Source organism: Hyperolius riggenbachi, chromosome 2, assembly GCF_040937935.1.
Source record: "Hyperolius riggenbachi isolate aHypRig1 chromosome 2, aHypRig1.pri, whole genome shotgun sequence".
Classification (NCBI taxonomy): domain Eukaryota; kingdom Metazoa; phylum Chordata; class Amphibia; order Anura; family Hyperoliidae; genus Hyperolius; species Hyperolius riggenbachi.
Window position 1 is genome coordinate 42,829,736 of NC_090647.1, and position 15,482 is coordinate 42,845,217.

Sequence of the window (15,482 nt, forward strand, 5' to 3'; positions counted from 1 at the left end):
TGTGTGCAGCACCCAGACACACAGGGTCATGTGACACAAGCAGTGTGTGCAGTACTCAGACACACAGGGTCATGTAACACAAGCAGTGTGAGCAGCACCCAGACACACAGGGTCATGTAACACAAGCAGTGTGTGCAGCACCCAGACACACAGGGTCATGTGACACATAAGCAGTGTGTTCAGCACCCGGACACACAGAGTCATGTGACACACAAGCAGTGTGTGCAGCACCCAGACACACAGGGTCATGTGACACAAGCAGTGTGTGCAGTACTCAGACACACAGGGTCATGTGACACATAAGCAGTGTGCGCAGCACCCAGACACACAGGGTCATGTGACACAAGCAGTGTGTGCAGCACCCAGACACACAGGGTCATGTGACACACAAGCAGTGTGTGCAGCACCCAGACACACAGAGTCATGTGACACACAAGCAGTGTGTGCAGCACCCAGACACACAGGGTCATGTGACACAAGCAGTGTGTGCAGTACTCAGACACACAGGGTCATGTGACACATAAGCAGTGTGCGCAGCACCCAGACACACAGGGTCATGTGACACAAGCAGTGTGTGCAGCACCCAGACACACAGGGTCATGTGACACACAAGCAGTGTGCGCAGTACCAAGACACACAGGGTCATGTGACACATAAGCAGTGTGTGCAGCACCCAGACACACAGGGTCATGTGACACATATATGCAGTGTGTGCAGCACCCAGACACACAGGGTCATGTGACACATAAGCAGTGTGCGCAGCACCCAGACACACAGGGTCATGTGCCACATATCATATGCAGTGTGTGCAGCACCCAGACACACAGAGTCATGTGACACACAAGCAGTGTGTGCAGCACCCAGACACACAGTGTCATGTGACACAAGCAGTGTGTGCAGCACCCAGACACACAGGGTCATGTGACACAAGCAGTGTGTGCAGCACCCAGACACACAGTGTCATGTGACACAAGCAGTGTGTGCAGCACTCAGACACACAGGGTCATGTAACACAAGCAGTGTGTGCAGCACCCAGACACACAGGGTCATGTGACACACAAGCAGTGTGCGCAGTACCCAGACACACAGGGTCATGTGCCACATATCATATGCAGTGTGTGCAGCACCCAGACACACAGGGTCATGTGACACAAGCAGTGTGTGCAGTACTCAGACACACAGGGTCATGTAACACAAGCAGTGTGAGCAGCACCCAGACACACAGGGTCATGTAACACAAGCAGTGTGTGCAGCACCCAGACACACAGGGTCATGTGACACATATATGCAGTGTGTGCAGTACCCAGATACACAGGGTCATGTGACATATATCATATGCAGTGTGTGCAGCACCCAGACACACAGGGTCATGTGACACAAGCAGTGTGTGCAGTACTCAGACACACAGGGTCATGTGACACAAGCAGTGTGTGCAGCACCCAGACACACAGAGTCATGTGACACACAAGCAGTGTGTGCAGCACCCAGACACACAGGGTCATGTGACACACAAGCAGCGTGCACAGCACCCAGACACACAGGGTCATGTGACACAAGCAGTGTGTGCAGCACCCAGACACACAGAGTCATGTGACACACAAGCAGTGTGTGCAGCACCCAGACACACAGGGTCATGTGACACACAAGCAGCGTGCACAGCACCCAGACACACAGGGTCATGTGACACAAGCAGTGTGTGCAGCACCCAGACACACAGAGTCATGTGACACACAAGCAGTGTGTGCAGCACCCAGACACACAGAGTCATGTGACACACAAGCAGTGTGTGCAGCACCCAGACACACAGAGTCATGTGACACAAGCAGTGTGTGCAGCACCCAGACACACAGGGTCATGTGACACAAGCAGTGTGTGCAGCACCCAGACACACAGAGTCATGTGACACACAAGCAGTGTGTGCAGCACCCAGACACACAGGGTCATGTGACACACAAGCAGTGTGTGCAGCACCCAGACACACAGAGTCATGTGACACATATGCAGTGTGTGCAGTACCCAGACACACAGGGTCATGTGACACAAGCAGTGTGTGCAGCACCCAGACACACAGGGTCATGTGACACATAAGAAGCGTGTGCAGCACCCAGACACACAGGGTCATGTGACACACAAGCAGTGCATGCAGCACCCAGACACACAGGGTCATGTGACACATAAGCAGTGCGTGCAGCACCCAGACACACAGGGTCATGTGACACATAAGCAGTGTGTTCAGCACCCAGACACACAGGGTCATGTGACACACAAGCAGTGTGTGCAGCACCCAGACACACAGGGTCATGTGACACACAAGCAGTGTGTGCAGCACCCAGACACACAGGGTCATGTGACACAAGCAGTGTGTGCAGCACCCAGACACACAGGGTCATGTGACACAAGCAGTGTGTGCAGCACCCAGACACACAGGGTCATGTGACACACAAGCAGTGTGTGCAGCACCCAGACACACAGGGTCATGTGACACAAGAAGTGTGTGCAGCACCCAGACACACAGAGTCATGTGACACACAAGCAGTGTGTGCAGCACCCAGACACACAGGGTCATGTGACACAAGCAGTGTGTGCAGCACCCAGACACACAGGGTCATGTGACACACAAGCAGTGTGTGCAGCACCCAGACACACAGGGTCATGTGACACAAGAAGTGTGTGCAGCACCCAGACACACAGAGTCATGTGACACACAAGCAGTGTGTGCAGCACCCAGACACACAGGGTCATGTGACACATAAGCAGTGTGTGCAGCACCCAGACACACAGGGTCATGTGACACATAAGCAGTGTGTGCAGCACCCAGACACACAGGGTCATGTGACACATAAGCCGTGTGTGCAGTACCCAGACACACAGGGTCATGTGACACATAAGCAGTGTGTGCAGCACCCAGACACACAGCTTCATGTGACACAAGCAGTGTGTGCAGCACCCAGACACACAGGGTCATGTGACACATAAGCAGTGTGTGCAGCACCCAGACACACAGGGTCATGTGACACATAAGCAGTGTGCGCAGTACCCAGACACACAGGGTCATGTGACACATAAGCATTGTGTGCAGCACCCAGACACACAGGGTCATGTGACACATAAGCAGTGTGTTCAGCACCCAGACACACAGGGTCATGTGACACACAAGCAGTGTGTGCAGCACCCAGACACACAGGGTCATGTGACTCATCATGTACTCACTCTCTTGTTCCTCGGGATGATCCCTCTCATACTGCACTCCATCGATATACTGCACTATCCTCTCCTTGTAGAAGCGGTGTGCCAGCTCCCTCGGGATCTCCTGCTGGCTGTTCCTTGCTTCCAAGGCCCGCGTCATACTGACAGCTTTACTGAGCAGAAACTTAAAGCAGTGCAGGTGCCCCTCCATGGCTGCCAAATGGACTTTGGTGGGGGGAAAAAAAAACATGGTAAAGAATGTACAGTAAAGCTAATAATATTATTATCTGAATGCAAGTTTATGAAATACGTACTTCAGCCTCTAATTTTATAATGTATAAGATTGTAAATTTGCATTAATTAGCAGCTTGACACTTAAAGGAAACCTTAACTGAGAGTTGTGTCATGTGATGTGTCACATGACACTCGAGGACCGCAGTGTTAAACCCCCCTAAAGACCAGGCCACTCCAGCTTTAAGGCCATCTCAGCACACAAGTATTCCCCCCCTTTTCTCCCCACCAACAGAGCTTTCTGTTGGTGGGGTCTGACCGCTCCCCCAGTGTTTATTTTTTGGGGAGCAAATATTTATGTCCTTTATCTTTAAATAAATTTGTCTACTTTTTTTCTACTCCTCTTCAGCCTATGAGAGCCGATCGCTCTCCTGTCTCCCAGGGGATAGCCGTGTCACGTACAGGGCTGCAGTAGATCGTAGCGCTGTGCAGCAATAAAGACAGTGGTTTACCGTCTAACAACAGTTTCCCAGCAGCGATCGCCTCAGGGAGACGGAAGGCGTAGCGGAGATCTGTAATCAGAGCTGGGAGGTGCGTGTGATTGCCTGCAAACCACGCCCCAAGGACCTTAAGGACAGCGTGACATGGTCGGCAAGTGGTTAAGCAATACCAGTTGCTTTCCAGCCCTGCTGATCTATTTGGCTGCAGTAGTGTGTGAACCACACACCTGAAACAAGCATGCAGCTAATCGAGTCAGACTTCAGTCAGAGCACCTGATCTGCATGCTTGTTGAGGGGCTGTGGCTAAAAGTATTTAAGACACAGGATCAGCAGGAGAGTCAGGCAACTGGTATTATTTTTAAAGGAAAAATCCATATCCTTCTCAGTTTAGGTTCCCTTTAATAACTATACTGAAAGTACCTTGCTGGTTGGGTTCTGTAGCTCTTTTTCCTGATAACGGTGCGATTTTAATAAGCAGTCATCTGGTAAAACTCCTCACCTTATTCCATCACCACCCACATGAGAAGGGGATGGTGCAGCAGCCGGTCTTCCTGTATGAGCACAAATTACTAGACCCAGCTCACCTCCTCCCTCTGCTAAGAGATTAGCTCCATGTGGCCAGCATTATAGCACTACAGCTATGTCAAGTCTTACCTCTGTGTGCATTAAGCATTCTACCCTTCCCAAACCCTTGTCAGTGTTTTCATGAAGCGTTTCTTACTGCGGGCAGAGTCGGGTGATGAGAGGGACACATGGCTTTTACACTGGTAACACACTGGTAAGGGTTGTGGAATGAACCAGGAGATTTGTGCGTGGGAATTGGTAGGCGTCTGCACAAAGTGTCAGTAATGGGGTGCCCAGCTGTTGAATTGGGGCCTACTAGTACTAGTGCGGTATTAGTAACTGTAGCCAATCAAATACTGAGTAAGGAAGAAACAGAGGAGCCAATGGTCTATTTTGTGCAGCTACAATAGCGGTGGTTTTAGTGCTGGCAGGAGAGTTAAGTGTTAGGCATTAGGTGGAGAGGGGAGCTTTAGGCCAGGGGTCAGGAAGCTTTTTGGCTGAGAGAGCCATAAACACCACATATTTTAAAATGTAATTCCATGAGAGCCATACAATATGTTTCGAACTGGGACAGTGAGCATGCACAGCAGAGGGCTCACATCCCTGTTGCCATGGTGATGTGTATACAGTTGATGAGCCAGGCAGCAGCAGTGTCAGACACGTCTTCAGCTTCTCTTGGGTTTCAGCAACATCAGCAATTTCCCTGAGAGCCAGAGAGGAGAAATACCGACTAACAGCTTGTACAATTAGCTTGGGGGTTGATTCACTTTGTAGGATGAGATCCCTGCACTTTGGCCCAATAGGCTGCCTGTCAAGTGACAGGCAGCCTATTGGCCCAATCAAAGTGCGAGGATCTCGTCCTACAAAGTCACTGGACCTGACAGGGTCTAGAGTGGGACAATTGGAGCGGCCGTTCGTTTTGGGGTAGCGCGAGTAAGTTAGTAGTGCATGCTACAGAAGTAGCATGTCTACTCTGAAAATTTTACTTGCGCTGCAACACTAAGCTGCGCTGCTTGAGCAGTGTAGCTTAGTGAATCAACCCCTATCTGTGAGCCAGATGTAGCCATCAAAAGAGCCACATCTGGCTCCGAGCTATAGGTTCCCTACCCCTGCTTTAGGCACTAGAAGGGGACTGAGAAGGGGTGCTGGGTAAATGCATAGAAAAATTTGAGTAATTAAAATTACCAATAATTTTACTAGTGGCACCAGCTAGGGCCCAACTCATGTGACGCCGCAAAATGTATGCGACGTAACAAGGGTAAAATGTTTAATACACACTTTGTTACATACCTGGAAAGTTTCCATTGTGATCCACGTCCTCTGTAGAAGCCCCCCACCTTGCAAGGAGCTGCAAGCAGCCAAGGCGGCCGTGGTAGGCGGCGTAGTGCACCGGCGTCCAGCCATTCACATCGGGACTGCTGGTGTCCTGTGCAACACAAGCACACATAACGTTTCTTATTTTCATATAGAGTCTCTGCCTTAAAGTGACTCTGCATCCAAATCATGGGAAGTTAAAGAGGAACTGTCAGCCATACTATCTCATAAAAAACACATATATAAGTAGATAATGACTTGCTCTACTTACATAACATGTGTATTGCCCTGCCCACGTTTTGATTTCAGTTAATTTTCTACAGTAAAAAAAAGAGAAAATCCTTCTTAGCATTTCCCATATTAAGTGTGGCTATTTTGAAGCCAATTCTGATGTCATTTCCTCCCTTAGTCTCCACTGCCTGATTTGCCCGTTCTTCACTATAGAAAGTGCATGAGAAATATTGGCCAATCAGAGAGGAACAGAGGTGTGGGAGGGGAAAACAGGAGGGAAAGAGGCTTCAGCCAATCAGGCTGCATTAGTTAAGTCTGATGGAAATAGAGAAGCAAAAAAAGGACAACCCAGCATGCCCTGCAACTTCCTTTTTGTGTACCAAATTTTGTGTGTACCAAATAAGAGGTAAACTGGGGAATGATCATTTATCAACAAGAAAAGTAGTAGAGATTTTATCTTTTGGATTGCCTGGTTGGCATCCTTATTACTTGTTTACCAGATAAAAATAAATAATTGATTTTTTATTTTATGCCCGACAGTTACACTTTAAGCAAACATTACACATGTTGCCATCCTATTGACTTCTCCATGCTTGACTTCAAAACAATTGTTCCTTGCTCTGGCATTGCCTTTTTTCATATTTCTATGGAATAAAAAAAAAAAAAGTTACAGTGGGATGCGAAAGTTTGGTCAACCTTGTTAATGGTCATGATTTTCCTGTATAAATCGTTGGTTGTTATGATAAAAAAAATGTCAGTTAAATATATATATATATATATATATATATATATATATATATATATATATATATATATATATATATATATATATATATATATATGAGACACGCACAGTGATATTTGAGAAAAGTAAAAGAGAAGGGAAACTTACAGTTGACCCCCTTAAAGTGAACCTAAAAAACGAGATGAACTCACCTGGGGCTTCCCTCAGCCCCCTGCAGATGATCGGTGCCCTCGCAGCTCCGCTCCGATGTCCCAGGACCCGCCGGCGAGCACTTCCGGTTTGGCCGTCACCGGCCGACAGGCATGGGAACGCGAGTGATTGTTTGCATTCCCAGCCTGTATATCGCCCCCTATGCTGCTATTGCGACCTCCTGGCCGCAATAGCAGCATAGGGGGCGATATACAGGCTGGGAACGCGAACAATCACTCGCGTTCCCATGCCTGTCGGCCGGTGACGGCGAAACCGGAAGTCGTCGCCGGCGGGTGCAGAGGAATCGGAGCGGAGCTGCGAGGGCACCGATCGTCTGCAGGGGGCTGAGGGAAGCCCCAGGTGAGTTCATCTCGTTTTTTTTTTACTGACTTTAGGTTCACTTTAAAGGCCTTACGAGGCCAAATTATAAAAAAAAAAAAAAAAGTTTAAAAAGTTAAGTAACTTTTTAAACTTTTTTTTTTTTTTTATAGTTTGGCCTCGTAAGTCCTTTAACCACTTGCCGACCGCACACTCATAACGTGCGTCGGCAAAGTGGCAGCTGCAGGACCAGCGACGCAGTACTGCGTCGCCAGCTGCAGCCTAATTAATCAGGAAGCAGCCGCTCGTACGAGCGGCTGCTTCCTGTCAAATCACGGCGGGGGGCTCCGTGAATAGCCTGCGGGCCGCCGATGGCGGCTCGCAGGCTAGATGTAAATACAAGCGGAAATAATCCGCTTTGTTTACATTTGTACGGCGCTGCTGCGCAGCAGCGCCGTAAGGCAGATCGGCGATCCCCGGCCAATCAGCGGCCGGGGATCGCCGCCATGTGACAGACCACATCCTGTCACTGGCTGCACAGGACGGATAGCGTCCTGTGCAGCCCGGAACACCAGGGGGAGGCAGCAGGTAGGAGAGGGAGGGGGAATTTCGCCGCGGAGGGGGGCTTTGAGGTGCCCCCCCCGCCACCCACAGCAGGCAGGAGAGATCAGACCCCCCCAGCACATCATCCCCATAGGGGGGAAAAAAGGGGGGCAATCTGATCTCCCTGCCTGCACCCTGATCTGTGCTGGGGGCTGCAGAGCCCACCCAGCACAGATCAATCAAACCAGCGCTGGTCCTTAAGGGGGGGTAAAGGGTGGGTCATCAAGTGGTTAAATACTCTTTCTCATAATTGCATTCACCTGTGTATGTAGGTCAGGGGTCACTGAGCTTACCAAGCCAATTTGATTTCCAATAATTAGTTCTAAAGGTTTTGGAATCAATAAAATGACAACAGTGCCCAAATGTATGCACCTGCCTAATTTTGTTTAAAGGGAACCAGAGGCCCCAGAAAAAAGATTTTATACATACCTGGGGCTTCCTCCAGCCCCATACGCACGGATCGCTCCCACGCCGCCGTCCTCTGCTGCCTGGATCCGCCGGTACCGGGTCCCGTCATGGCCGCCAGGCGGCCAATAGTCCGCATCACACGGAGCTCCCTCCATGTACGTACGCGTGAGGCTGCCTACTGCGCAGCCGCATGCGTACGGGTATGGAGGGAGCCCCTGTGATGCGGACAATTGCCCGCGTCCGCCGGAAGTGACGGGACCCGGTACCGCCGATCCAGGAAGCGGAGGATGGCGGCGTGGGAGCGATCCAGGCTTATGGGGCTGGAAGAAGCCCCAGGTATGTATAAAAGCTTCTTCTTTTTTTTTTATTACGTTCCTCTCTGGTTCCCTTTTAACAATTATTGTGCACTTTCTGTAAATGCAATAAACTTCATTTCACTTCTCAAATATCACTCTGTGTGTCTCCTATATCATATATTTAACTGACATTTTTTATCGTAACAACCAACGATTTATACAGGAAAATCATGACAATTAACAAGGTTACACAAACTTTTGCATACCACTGTAGATACTCACCTATGGAGAGGGAAGGCCATGGATTCTGTAGAGCCTTCCTGGTCCTCTCTACATACTATAGTTCCAGCCAGCTTGATGAAATATGTCTTCAGCCCTCCTCAGCAGTCTCTGGAAGTACTTGCATCCCTGAGAACTTCTGTAGACAAGCAGATCCATACTGCGTACATGAGTCCGGTTCCATGTACCTTATATACTCGTGTATAAGACTAATTTTTCAGCACAAAAAAATGTGCTGAAAAGTTACCCCCTCAGCTTATATGTGAGTCAGTGGAGCAGAACGGATGGTGGAGCTGGTTTTGTTACTGGCAGAGGAGCGCGAGGATCGTGCACTAGTGATCCTGCTCTTGCCAGCTAGCTCCCTGCTGTGTCTGTGCCCTCCATCCCCTGCAAAATGGTGTGCAGAGGGCGCTGCTCAAGACTATCTGTGCCCCCCGACTTGTGGAGCAGAGCGTGCAAGCAACGTGTCAGCGGTGCAATGATCGGGGAATCTTCCTGTGTGGCAATCGATGTGTCTCATATCTATGATGCCATCTAGTGGCGTCTTTAGATACAGCTGTATGATCTTGCGGCACACCTGGCTATGAGGAGAGGGGATGACTTGTACTAGGGGCACATCTGGCTACTGTGGAGGGGGGTATACTGGGGAGGAGGGCTTATACATGAGTCAATCACTTTTTCCTGGTTCTGAGGGAAAACTGGGTACCTCGGCTTATAGGCAGGTCTGCTTATATGCGAGTATATAAGGTAACTTCACAGAAGAACAGCAGTACAACAAGGGGACATATCGAGGACTGGGAAGGTTCTATGGAATCCAGAGGCTTCCCTCTCTATAGGTGAGTATTAAACTCTTTATTTTTTTGTGCCGCTTCACATCGACAATACTGAAAACAAAAATGTACATTTCATCTTGTGATTGGACCAGGGCTGAAACGCGTTCCCTTCAGGACAGATTGATGTCACTATATGGCACTCGCTGAATGCATCAGGCCCAAGGGCGTAGGGCCCGTGGTCGCAGCGGTCGCCTTGGCGACCGGGCCCGGCTCCTGAGGAGGCGGGGGAGGGGCCCGGGGGGCCCATCTCCGTTTGGAGGGCCATGCGCCCGTTCGCGCTGGTAGGAGGGAGCCGCAGCCGCGGGGAGGGCAGCCCGACCTCTCCCTCCCTTCCTCTCCCCGGGGCCCCCCCTCAGATGCAGAGTAAGCGGCTAACGGAAGCGCTATAGGCAGAACTCACCTCCCTGCGTTCCACTCGCCGCTGATCTCCTCTCTGGCTGGCTCTGCATAGATGTTGTTACACACGCAGCTTCCGGCTAAACAGGAAGCTGCGTGTGTAAGCATCTATGCAGAGCCAGCCAGAGAGGAGATTAGCGGCGATTGGAACCAGGGACGGAGGTGAGTTCTGCCTATAGCGCTTCCGTTAGCCGCTTACTCTGCATCTGAGGGGGGGCCCCGGGGAGAGGAAGGGAGGGAGGTCGGGCTGCCCTCCCCGCGGCTGCGGCCCCCCCCTCCATTATGGGGACGGGCAGCTACCTAATCTATCCTGGGGGGCAGCTACCTAATCTATCCTGGGGGGCACCTACCTAATCTAACCTATACTGGGGGGCAGCTACCTAATCTATGCTGGGGGCAGCTACCTAATCTATCCTGGGGGGCACCTACCTAATCTAACCTAATCCTGGGGGGCAGCTACCTAATCTAACCTATACTGGGGGGCACCTACCTAATCTATCCTGGGGGCAGCTACCTAATCTATCCTGGGGGGCACCTACCTAATCTAACCTAATCCTGGGGGGCAGCTACCTAATCTAACCTATACTGGGGGGCACCTACCTAATCTATCCTGGGGGGCAGCTACCTAATCTATTCTGGGGGGCAGCTACCTAATCTAACCTATACTGGGAGGCACCTACCTAATCTATCCTGGGGGCAGCTACCTAATCTATCCTGGGGGGCAGCTACCTAATCTAACCTAATCCTGGGGGGCAGCTACCTAATCTATCCTGGGGGGCAGCTACCTAATCTAACCTAATCCTGGGGGGCAGCTACCTAATCTATCCTGGGGGGCACCTACCTATTGTAACCTAATCCTGGGGGGCAGCTATCTAATCTATCCTGGGGGGCAGCTACCTAATCTATCCTGGGGGGCACCTACCTAATCTATCCTGGGGGCAGCTACCTAATCTATCCTGGGGGGCAGCTACCTAATCTAACCTATACTGGGGGGCAGCTACCTAATCTAACCTATACTAGGGGGCACCGACCTAATCTAATTTATACTGGGGGCACCTACCTATCTAACCTATACTGGGGGCACTTACTTATCTAACCTGTATTGGGGGCACCTAGCTAGCCTATACAGGTGGCAACTAAACTGGCTACCTATATTGGAGGCACCTACCTAACTAACCTATACTGGGGGCACCTACCTATCTAACCTACGCTGGGGGCAACTATTCTGGCTACCTATATTAGAGGCACCCACCTAGCTAACCTGTACTGGGGGCACCTATCTATCTAACTTATACCGGCGGCGCCTGCCTATCTCACCTATACCGGGGGCAACTATACTGGCTTACCTATGCCTGACTACCTATACTGGGGGTACCTATAGCTGGCTATAGGGATTTTGATATGTGTGTGCATCCGTCGGGTGTTGTCGGGGGAGGGGGGGCTGTTGTTGCCGGGGGGGGGGGGGGGGGCCCACATCCAGATTCCGCATCGGGGCCCAGAGGTTTGTAGCTACGCCACTGATCAGGCCATATATTCTGGAACTATATAAACACTTATAATACTATACATTGGTTAGTACAACCTATAATAATACTCACAGCTCCGCTGCGCAGTATGGTCTGCAGGGTGAAGGAATGGCCGTGAGCTGCAGCCAGGTGAGCTGGGCAGCACTGCCGATCATCCTTAGCCGACAGGTTTGCTCCGCTAAGCAGCAATGCCTGTAGGGGAACATAAATCCACTGTACATAAAACACTATATGCACTATACCTGAATGTTAGAATGTATAGTTCTATAATTTGTATGAGGAGGTCTGTTTGTTTGGCACTTGCAGCAGATTGGGGAGGTCGGCTGCGATGAAATGTTTAATGTGAATACACCACATACTACCAATCTGAAAACTGAAGCCAATAGAAAAAAAGTCACATAGTCACCTATGAAGAGGGAAAGCTCTGGATCTTATAGAGCAGGGGTGTCAAACTCAAATACAAAGTGAGCCAAACCCGAACACTGGGATCAAGTCGCGAGCAACCTCAATATCTAGTGGCCACCAACGTCCCTTATAAAGTTTTTTGGTGTCTAATACCCCCCTCACATATACAGTTCCCTGGTGTCTAGTGGCTCCCTCCTTCCTCTTTACACTTCTCTGGTGTCTAAAGGCCCCCTCCCTCCCCTATACAGTTCCCTGGTGTCTAGTGGCTCCCTCTTTACAGTTCCCTGGTGTCTAAAGGCACCCTCCATCACCTATACACTTCTCTGGTGTATAGCAATCCCTATTTCTCCCCATACATTTCTCTGGGATCCAGGGATTTTAATTTGATCCAGGAATTTTATCTGATTGCCATCTGGAGTCGGGAAGGAAAATTTCCCCCTTTTGGGGATAATTGGAGCATGCCTTGTAAGGGTTTTTCGCCTTCCTCTGGATCAACAGGGATATGTGAGGGAGCAGGCTGGTGTTGTACTTTGTTCTCTGGTTGAACTCGATGGACGCATGTCTTTTTTCACCCCAAATAACTATGTAGTGTTCCTCCCCCCTACCCTATACAGTTCCCCGGTGTCTTGCGGCCACCTCACCCCCCTATACATTTCCCTGGTGTCCACTTCTTTCCCCTCTTCCTCCACCATATGGCTTCCCTGGCGATGTAAGATTTCACCTCCAATATAGGTTCCTTGGTGGTCTAGAGTTGGCCAAACATAATGCAACATGGGGAAACAGCTTGCAGGCCAAATTTGATGGCTCTGCGGGTCATATTCGCCCGCAGGCCGGAGTTTGGCTTGTATGCTATAGAGCCTTCCCCATCCTCTCGCTCCAGCGATGTCACCCCTGTTACTGATATTCATCCAACTGGTCGAATACACCTTTGGGGATCCTCGGGGACGCGAGTGCTTCCGAAGTGGCTCCATAATGTGCATGTGCGAGCGTGCACAAGAGCATGCGTAGTATGGAGCCGTCCGTCTTTGAAAGCACTCAGGAACGCAGTGCTTCTGAAGTCTTCCAAGGGCTCCCGGAGGCAGAGAATTCGAATGGGGACATCGCTGGAACTATTATGCAGGGAGAGGTCAGGGAAGGCTCTCAAGTTGCACCTCCATAGGCGCAACTTGAGAGATAGGAATGAACCTTGTAAAATCAAACGAGGAGACAACGGGAGCTCAGATTGTGTAGGATTTTCCATCAGTTAGAGAAAAAGTGTAACAAACTCACAAGATAAGGTTGCTGCAAGGGCAACCAATCAGTAGAGCCTTTGGGAGGATAAGAATAGCCCCATGGGTACAGGGATCAGCACTTGGACTTGGCTGCTCTTTTGAAAAACAGGCTGACATCCGGTCAGTTGGAACCAAATGGCAGGAGGCTGCCATCCCCGGGAGGGAATCAAACACAATGGGGGGAGAAGAGACACCCAGGGAGAATACAATACATTAAAATACTTGAAGTCGAAATTAAGAGGTGGCTTACCTCAAGTATGAAACTGGATACAGGGTAAAACGTTTATTAGCACTAAGGCTTAGTGCTGATAAACTTGTTTACCTTTCATCCAGTTCCATCCTTGAGGTATGCCACCTCTTATTTTCAGTTTTAACGATTTTAATGTATTTTATTCTCCCTTGGTACTATATTTACACATTTATCTCAACATTGTCAGAAGCCATTTCTGGTACACGTTGTATGTAGAGATGGAGTGAACAGTTTGCCTGTCCCTGTGATTAACTGTTCGTTGCCTGCAGCTACTCCAGGGTCGGCAAGGTCTTTAAAGCGGATCCGAGATGAAAAACTAACTATTACAAGTAACTTGTCTATATATCTTATCTAAAGTTTAGATCGTATACACAACATATCTAGCTGCAAAAGTTTATGATTATTTATTCCTGTGATACAATGAGGGCAGCCATGTTCTGTTTGTCACATTGTCACAGGCTGAGGGCTGGAGATGCTATCAGCTTGCCTGTGTGTAAATTCAGTCCCCTCTCCTCCTCCCCTCTGCCTCTGAAATCAATGGCTAGTAACACCTCCCCCCCGTCCTGCCCAGACTGTGCTCCTGTAAGCACTTGTTATTGTCTAAAAATGCCAAGGCACTCTGAAAAGCTGTGGGCGAGGCTTGTTTAGTTTATAGGGAATTAGAGTATTAAAACAAAAAAAGTGTTTGGCTTGAGGAAAGCCCTATAAACTATATTGAAGAAACACAATCATGCAATGAGTAAAATTTTATCTCGGATCCACTTTACGTAATGTGCAGGTTCTGGCTGGCGGCATGCGTCCTTGATCGCTTACCCACGCCCAGGAGTGCTCTGCGCATGCGCACAATGTGCCAGACAGTTCACCACAGGGACAGGCGAACTGTTTGTTCCATCTCAATGTGATAAACCGTGAAGATGTGGATCCAGTTTAATGGAAAGTTCTTGGAGAGCCACTGCTCATATTGGAGCAGGGTGACCAGCTGTGCTCACATACTGTACCTGCATGCAGGCATCCTGTCCTCTTATAGCAGCTAGGTGTGCTGCAGTCCAGCCCCTTGTGGTCACTTCATTGATATCCGCTCCATGCCACAGCAGCCAGTGGAGACACTGAAATATATGAAGATGGACAAGGTTATAGCTAACACTATTGGCTGCAACATGCCCTCCCTATAGGACCTCTATAGCAGCGGGCACAAAGAGTCATCAAGATTACCACTGACCCTATTTCACCTTGCCCCCTATTCTCTGACTCATCCCTTCAGAAGTGATGAGCAGTGAGACATAGAGCTGTCAGAGTAACCACTTCCAGGCACACACACTGTACTTTTCCCAAATAAAAGTCATACTTAAAGCGGACCTGAACTCAGAACTTCATCTCTGCTCTAAAAGATATGCAACAGCATAATAACCTTTAAAGGATACCTGAAGTGACATGATGAGATAGACATGGGTATGTATAGTGCCTAGCACACTAATAACTATGCTGGGTTCCTTTTTTTCTTTCTCTGCCTGAAAGAGTTAAATATCAGGTATGTGAGTGGCTGACTCAGTCCTGACTCAGACAGGAAGTGACTACAGTGTGACCCTCACTGATAAGAAATTCCAACTATAACACACTTTCCTAGCAGAAAATGGCTTCTGAGAGCAGGAAAGGGATAAAAAGGATCAATAGTTCATAGACTTTAGCTCTGTGTACTTCAATGAATGTGTCATTGAGCAAAAACTATAAAACAGTTAAAACTTAAAAAGTAGATTTAAACATAAAATAAAAAACTGTGGAATATCTTAAAAAGTCATTTTTAAGAGAAGGAAGATGGATACAATTGTTTATTTCATTCGTTTATTTTCGCTTCGGGTGTCCTTTAAATAAAAACATTTCTTTGTTACAGCTGATACAAATCCTGCAATAAATCTGCAGTGTATCTACTTCCTGCTTTC

General features: G+C 49.1%; 1 protein-coding gene across 1 annotated transcript in view; it reads right to left on the reverse strand.

Annotated features, from left to right (window-relative positions):
• ANKRD42 (ankyrin repeat domain 42) overlaps positions 1–15,482 on the reverse strand; it is a 49,431-nt gene that overhangs the window by 20,750 nt on the left and 13,199 nt on the right. Inside the window, exons 3-6 of the mRNA XM_068264736.1 lie at positions 14,544–14,651; positions 11,692–11,811; positions 5,772–5,907; positions 3,211–3,411 (exon numbers count right to left, since the gene is read on the reverse strand). Of these exons, the coding sequence (XP_068120837.1) occupies positions 3,211–3,411; positions 5,772–5,907; positions 11,692–11,811; positions 14,544–14,651 (565 nt within the window). The remainder of the gene's footprint in view (positions 1–3,210; positions 3,412–5,771; positions 5,908–11,691; positions 11,812–14,543; positions 14,652–15,482) is intronic.